Source organism: Pecten maximus, unplaced genomic scaffold (genome assembly GCF_902652985.1).
Source record: "Pecten maximus unplaced genomic scaffold, xPecMax1.1, whole genome shotgun sequence".
Classification (NCBI taxonomy): Eukaryota; Metazoa; Mollusca; class Bivalvia; order Pectinida; family Pectinidae; genus Pecten; species Pecten maximus.
The window spans coordinates 23351-31379 of record NW_022979275.1 but is presented as its reverse complement, the minus strand read 5'-3'; the positions used below and the strand labels follow the sequence as shown (position 1 = coordinate 31379).

General features: G+C 36.7%; 1 protein-coding gene across 1 annotated transcript in view; it reads right to left on the bottom strand.

The window, feature by feature from the left end:
* Nucleotides 1-2528: 2528 nt before the first annotated feature.
* Nucleotides 2529-8029, bottom strand: part of LOC117318429 (dmX-like protein 2) — a gene marked incomplete at both ends in the record, with an annotated part of 28796 nt that continues 23295 nt past the window's right edge. Inside the window, one exon of the mRNA XM_033873418.1 lies at nt 2529-2713. Coding sequence (XP_033729309.1) covers nt 2529-2713 — 185 coding nt within the window. The remainder of the gene's footprint in view (nt 2714-8029) is intronic.

Sequence of the window (8029 nt, the reverse complement as noted above, 5' to 3'; positions counted from 1 at the left end):
ACCTGTTTCTAGATTGATACTGACAGTTTTATACATATGTACCTGTTTCTAGATTGATACTGAATTTTTTTTACATATGTACCTGTTTCTAGATTGATACTGACAGTTTTATACAGACGTACCTGTTTCTAGATTGATACTGACAGTTTTATACATATGTACCTGTTTCTAGATTGATACTGACAGTTTTATACATATGTACCTGTTTCTAGATTGATACTGACAGTTTTATATATATGTACCTGTTTCTAGATTGATACTGACAGTTTTATACATATGTACCTGTTTCTAGATTGATACTGAATTTTTTTTACATATGTACCTGTTTCTAGATTGATACTGACAGTTTTATACAGACGTACCTGTTTCTAGATTGATACTGACAGTTTTATACATATGTACCTGTTTCTAGATTGATACTGAATTTTTTTTACATATGTACCTGTTTCTAGATTGATACTGACAGTTTTATACAGACGTACCTGTTTCTAGATTGATACTGACAGTTTTATACATATGTACCTGTTTCTAGATTGATACTGACAGTTTTATACATATGTACCTGTTTCTAGATTGATACTGACAGTTTTATACATATGTACCTGTTTCTAGATTGATACTGACAGTTTTATACATATGTACCTGTTTCTAGATTGATACTGGTAGTTTTATACATATGTACCTGTTTCTAGATTGATACTGGTAGTTTTATACATATGTACCTGTTTCTAGATTGATACTGACAGTTTTATACATATGTACCTGTTTCTAGATTGATACTGGTAGTTTTATACATATGTACCTGTTTCTAGATTGATACTGACAGTTTTATACATATGTACCTGTTTCTAGATTGATACTGGTAGTTTTATACATATGTACCTGTTTCTAGATTGATACTGGTAGTTTTATACATATGTACCTGTTTCTAGATTGATACTGACAGTTTTATACATATGTACCTGTTTCTAGATTGATACTGGTAGTTTTATACATATGTACCTGTTTCTAGATTGATACTGACAGTTTTATACATATGTACCTGTTTCTAGATTGATACTGGTAGTTTTATACATATGTACCTGTTTCTAGATTGATACTGGTAGTTTTATACATATGTACCTGTTTCTAGATTGATACTGACAGTTTTATACATATGTACCTGTTTCTAGATTGATACTGACAGTTTTATACATATGTACCTGTTTCTAGATTGATACTGACAGTTTTATACATATGTACCTGTTTCTAGATTGATACTGGTAGTTTTATACATATGTACCTGTTTCTAGATTGATACTGACAGTTTTATACATATGTACCTGTTTCTAGATTGATACTGACAGTTTTATACATATGTACCTGTTTCTAGATTGATACTGGTAGTTTTATACATATGTACCTGTTTCTAGATTGATACTGACAGTTTTATACATATGTACCTGTTTCTAGATTGATACTGACAGTTTTATACATATGTACCTGTTTCTAGATTGATACTGGTAGTTTTATACATATGTACCTGTTTCTAGATTGATACTGACAGTTTTATACATATGTACCTGTTTCTAGATTGATACTGACAGTTTTATACAGACGTACCTGTTTCTAGATTGATACTGACAGTTTTATACATATGTACCTGTTTCTAGATTGATACTGACAGTTTTATACATATGTACCTGTTTCTAGATTGATACTGGTAGTTTTATACATATGTACCTGTTTCTAGATTGATACTGACAGTTTTATACAGACGTACCTGTTTCTAGATTGATACTGACAGTTTTATACATATGTACCTGTTTCTAGATTGATACTGAATTTTTTTTACATATGTACCTGTTTCTAGATTGATACTGACAGTTTTATACAGACGTACCTGTTTCTAGATTGATACTGACAGTTTTATACATATGTACCTGTTTCTAGATTGATACTGACAGTTTTATACATATGTACCTGTTTCTAGATTGATACTGACAGTTTTATACAGACGTACCTGTTTCTAGATTGATACTGACAGTTTTATACATATGTACCTGTTTCTAGATTGATACTGAATTTTTTTTACATATGTACCTGTTTCTAGATTGATACTGACAGTTTTATACACACGTATCTGTTTCTGGCCAGTTTTATACACACGTACCTGTTTCTGGCCAGTTTTATACAGACGTACCTGTTTCTGGCCAGTTTTATACAGACATACCTGTTTCTGGGTTGATACTGACAGTTTTATACAGACGTACCTGTTTCTGAGTTGATACTGACAGTTTTATACACACGTACCGGCCAGTTTCATACACACGTACCGGCCAGTTTCATACACACGTACCGGCCAGTTTCATACACACGTACCGGCCAGTTTCATACACACGTACCGGCCAGTTTCATACACACGTACCGGCCAGTTTCATACACACGTACCGGCCAGTTTTATACACACGTACCTGTTTCTGGCCAGTTTTATACACACGTACCGGCCAGTTTATACACACGTACCGGCCAGTTTTATACACACGTACCTGTTTCTGGGTTGATACTCGCGGCTAAGTGGAAGTGTAGAGGCGGAGCTACACCGTTGTTGTGGAGGGCAAACTTGTGGAAATCGTGAATACTGGCTACACTGTTAATGCTGGATAGGTTCGCCATACTCATCAACGTGTCAGGGCCAAACTTATGATGCTTTCTCCGCTTGTGAATGGCGTGTCTGTAATAAGCAGAATACGGAGTCAGAATACAATATTGCTGTATGGAAAATAGTATGTAATGGTCCAGAATTCTCATTTAACTAACAAAGGACTCTCCACCATAATAAGCTGTTAAGGAAATGATCATCACAGATGTGTTAGTCTAGAAAATCTACTTCCTAAAAGATTAGTAAGTAACAGAAAAAAGCTTTTACTCAAAAAACCTATTGTTATAGCCTTCTGCTATTTTTTAAACAAAGAAGCAATACATTTTTTATATCAATTTCTCTAATCTTAGGTTTTTAACCCAAAATACAGCAAAAAATAAAAATTCATGAAATTTCTTATGGTGTGTTGTGATGTCAATACTACACATGAAATTTCTTATGGTATGTTGTGATGTCTGTACTACACATGTAATCTGTAGGGTGTGTTGTGATGTCCATACTACACATGTAATATGTAGGGTGTGTTGAGATGTCCATACTACAAATGTAATATGTAGGGGGTGTTGTGATGTCTGTACTACAATGTAATCTGTAGGGTGTGTTGAGATGTCCATACTACACATGTAATCTGTAGGGTGTGTTGAGATGTCCATACTACAATGTAATATGTAGGGTGTGTTGAGATGTCTGTACTACAATGTAATCTGTAGGGTGTGTTGTGATGTCTGTACTACAAAAGTAATCTGTAGGGTGTGTTGTGATGTCCATACTACACATGTAATATGTAGGGTGTGTTGAGATGTCCATACTACAAATGTAATATGTAGGGTGTGTTGAGATGTCTGTACTACACATGTAATTTGTAGTGTGTGTTGTGATGTCCATACTACAATGTAATCTGTAGGGTGTGTTGAGATGTCTATACTACAATGTAATCTGTAGAGTGTGTTGAGATGTCCATACTACAATGTAATCTGTAGGGTGTGTTGTGATGTCTGTACTACAATGTAATATGTAGGGTGTGTTGTGATGTCTGTACTACAATGTAATATGTAGGGTGTGTTGAGATGTCTGTACTACAATGTAATCTGTAGGGTGTGTTGTGATGTCTGTACTACAATGTAATATGTAGGGTGTGTTGTGATGTCCATACTACACATGTAATCTGTATGGTGTGTTGTGATGTCCATACTACACATGTAATATGTAGGGTGTGTTGAGATGTCCATACTACAAATGTAATATGTAGGGGGTGTTGCGATGTCCATACTACACATGTAATCTGTAGGGTGTGTTGAGATGTCCATACTACAATGTAATCTGTAGGGTGTGTTGTGATGTCCATACTACACATGTAATATGTAGGGTGTGTTGAGATGTCCATACTACAAATGTAATATGTAGGGGGTGTTGTGATGTCTGTACTACAATGTAATCTGTAGGGTGTGTTGAGATGTCCATACTACACATGTAATCTGTAGGGTGTGTTGAGATGTCCATACTACAATGTAATCTGTAGGGTGTGTTGAGATGTCTGTACTACAATGTAATCTGTAGGGTGTGTTGAGATGTCTGTACTACAATGTAATCTGTAGGGTGTGTTGAGATGTCCATACTACACATGTAATCTGTAGGGTGTGTTGAGATGTCTGTACTACAATGTAATCTGTAGGGTGTGTTGAGATGTCCATACTACACATGTAATCTGTAGGGTGTGTTGAGATGTCTGTACTACAATGTAATATGTAGGGGGTGTTGTGATGTCCATACTACACATGTAATCTGTAGGGTGTGTTGAGATGTCTGTACTACAATGTAATCTGTAGGGTGTGTTGAGATGTCCATACTACACATGTAATCTGTAGGGTGTGTTGAGATGTCCATACTACAATGTAATCTGTAGGGTGTGTTGAGATGTCCATACTACAATGTAATCTGTAGGGTGTGTTGAGATGTCCATACTACAATGTAATCTGTAGGGTGTGTTGAGATGTCTGTACTACAATGTAATCTGTAGGGTGTGTTGAGATGTCTGTACTACAATGTAATCTGTAGGGTGTGTTGAGATGTCTGTACTACAATGTAATCTGTAGGGTGTGTTGAGATGTCCATACTACACATGTAATATGTAGGGTGTGTTGAGATGTCCATACTACAAATGTAATATGTAGGGGGTGTTGTGATGTCCATACTACACATGTAATATGTAGGGTGTGTTGAGATGTCTATACTACAATGTAATCTGTAGGGTGTGTTGAGATGTCTATACTACACATGTAATCTGTAGGGTGTGTTGAGATGTCTATACTACAATGTAATCTGTAGGGTGTGTTGAGATGTCTGTACTACAATGTAATCTGTAGGGTGTGTTGAGATGTCCATACTACACATGTAATCTGTAGGGTGTGTTGAGATGTCTGTACTACAATGTAATCTGTAGGGTGTGTAGTGATGTCTGTACTACAATGTAATCTGTAGGGTGTGTTGAGATGTCCATACTACAATGTAATCTGTAGGGTGTGTTGAGATGTCCATACTACAATGTAATCTGTATGGTGTGTTGTGATGTCCATACTACACATGTAATCTGTAGGGTGTGTTGTGATGTCTGTACTACACATGTAATCTGTAGAGTGTGTTGAGATGTCTGTACTACAATGTAATCTGTAGGGTGTGTTGAGATGTCCATACTACAATGTAATATGTAGGGGGTGTTGTGATGTCCATACTACACATGTAATATGTAGGGTGTGTTGAGATGTCTATACTACAATGTAATCTGTAGGGTGTGTTGAGATGTCTATACTACACATGTAATCTGTAGGGTGTGTTGAGATGTCCATACTACAATGTAATCTGTAGGGTGTGTTGAGATGTCTGTACTACAATGTAATCTGTATGGTGTGTTGCGATGTCCATACTACACATGTAATCTGTAGGGTGTGTTGAGATGTCTGTACTACAATGTAATCTGTAGGGTGTGTTGAGATGTCTGTACTACACATGTAATCTGTAGGGTGTGTTGTGATGTCCATACTACAATGTAATCTGTAGGGTGTGTTGTGATGTCTATACTACAATGTAATCTGTAGGGTGTGTTGTGATGTCTGTACTACAATGTAATCTGTAGGGTGTGTTGAGATGTCTGTACTACAATGTAATCTGTAGGGTGTGTTGAGATGTCCATACTACAATGTAATCTGTAGAGTGTGTTGAGATGTCTGTACTACAATGTAATCTGTAGGGTGTGTTGAGATGTCCATACTACAATGTAATCTGTAGAGTGTGTTGAGATGTCTGTACTACAATGTAATATGTAGGGTGTGTTGTGATGTCCATACTACAATGTAATCTGTAAGGTGTGTTGAGATGTCTGTACTACAATGTAATTTGTAGGGTGTGTTGAGATGTTCATACTACAATGTAATCTGTAGGGTGTGTTGTGATGTCCATACTACAATGTAATCTGTAGGGTGTGTTGAGATGTCTGTACTACAATGTAATCTGTAGGGTGTGTTGAGATGTCTGTACTACAATGTAATCTGTAGGGTGTGTTGAGATGTCTGTACTACATGTAATCTGTAGGGTGTGTTGAGATGTCCATACTACAATGTAATCTGTAGGGTGTGTTGAGATGTCTGTACTACAATGTAATCTGTAGGGTGTGTTGAGATGTCCATACTACAATGTAATCTGTAGGGTGTGTTGAGATGTCTGTACTACAATGTAATCTGTAGGGTGTGTTGAGATGTCTATACTACACATGTAATCTGTAGGGTGTGTTGAGATGTCCATACTACAATGTAATCTGTAGGGTGTGTTGTGATGTCCATACTACACATGTAATATGTAGGGTGTGTTGAGATGTCCATACTACAAATGTAATATGTAGGGGGTGTTGTGATGTCCATACTACACATGTAATATGTAGGGTGTGTTGAGATGTCTATACTACAATGTAATCTGTAGGGTGTGTTGAGATGTCTATACTACACATGTAATCTGTAGGGTGTGTTGAGATGTCCATACTACAATGTAATCTGTAGGGTGTGTTGAGATGTCTGTACTACAATGTAATCTGTAGGGTGTGTTGAGATGTCCATACTACAATGTAATCTGTAGGGTGTGTTGAGATGTCTATACTACACATGTAATCTGTAGGGTGTGTTGAGATGTCCATACTACAATGTAATCTGTAGGGTGTGTTGAGATGTCCATACTACACATGTAATATGTAGGGTGTGTTGAGATGTCCATACTACAATGTAATCTGTAGGGTGTGTTGAGATGTCCATACTACAATGTAATCTGTAGGGTGTGTTGAGATGTCTGTACTACAATGTAATCTGTTGGGTGTGTTGAGATGTCCTTACCACAATGTAATCTGTTGGGTGTGTTGAGATGTCCATACTACACATGTACTATGTAGGGTGTGTGTGAGATGTCTGTACTACAATGTAATCTGTAGGGTGTGTTGAGATGTCCATACTACAATGTAATCTGTAGGGTGTGTTGAGATGTCCATTCTAAAATGTTATTCTGTAGGGTGTGTTGAGGTGTCCATACTACACATGTAATCTGTAGGGTGTGTTGAGATGTCTGTACTACAATGTAATCTGTAGGGTGTGTTGAGATGTCCATACTACAATGTAATCTGTAGGGTGTGTTGAGATGTCTGTTAAACAATGTAATCTGTAGGGTGTGTTTGAGATGTCGTACTACAATGTAATCTGTAGGGTGTGTTGAGATGTCTATACTACATGTAATCTGTAGGGTTTTGTTGAGATGTCCATAATACAATGTAATCTGTAGGGTGTGTTGAGATGTCTCGTACTACAATGTAATCTGTAAGGTGTGTTGAGATGTCTGTACTACAATGTAATCTGTAGGGTGTGTTGAGATGTCCATACTACAATGTAATCTGTAAGGTGTGTTGAGATGTCTATACTACAATGTAATCTGTAGGGTGTGTTGAGATGTCCATACTACAATGTAATCTGTAGGGTGTGTTGAGATGTCTGTACTACAATGTAATCTGTAGGGTGTGTTGAGATGTCTATACTACAATGTAATCTGTAGGGTGTGTTGAGATGTCTGTACTACAATGTAATTTGTAGGGTGTGTTGAAATGTCTATACTACAATGTAATCTGTAGGGTGTGTTGAGATGTCCATACTACAATGTAACCTGTAGGGTGTGTTGAGATGTCCATACTACAATGTAATCAGTGTAGGGTGTGTTGTGATGTCCATACTACAATGTAATCTGTATGGTGTGTTGAGATGTCCATACTACAATGTAATCTGTATGGTGTGTTGTGATGTCCATACTACACATGTAATCTGTAGGGTGTGTTGTGATGTCTGTACTACACATGTAATCTGTAGA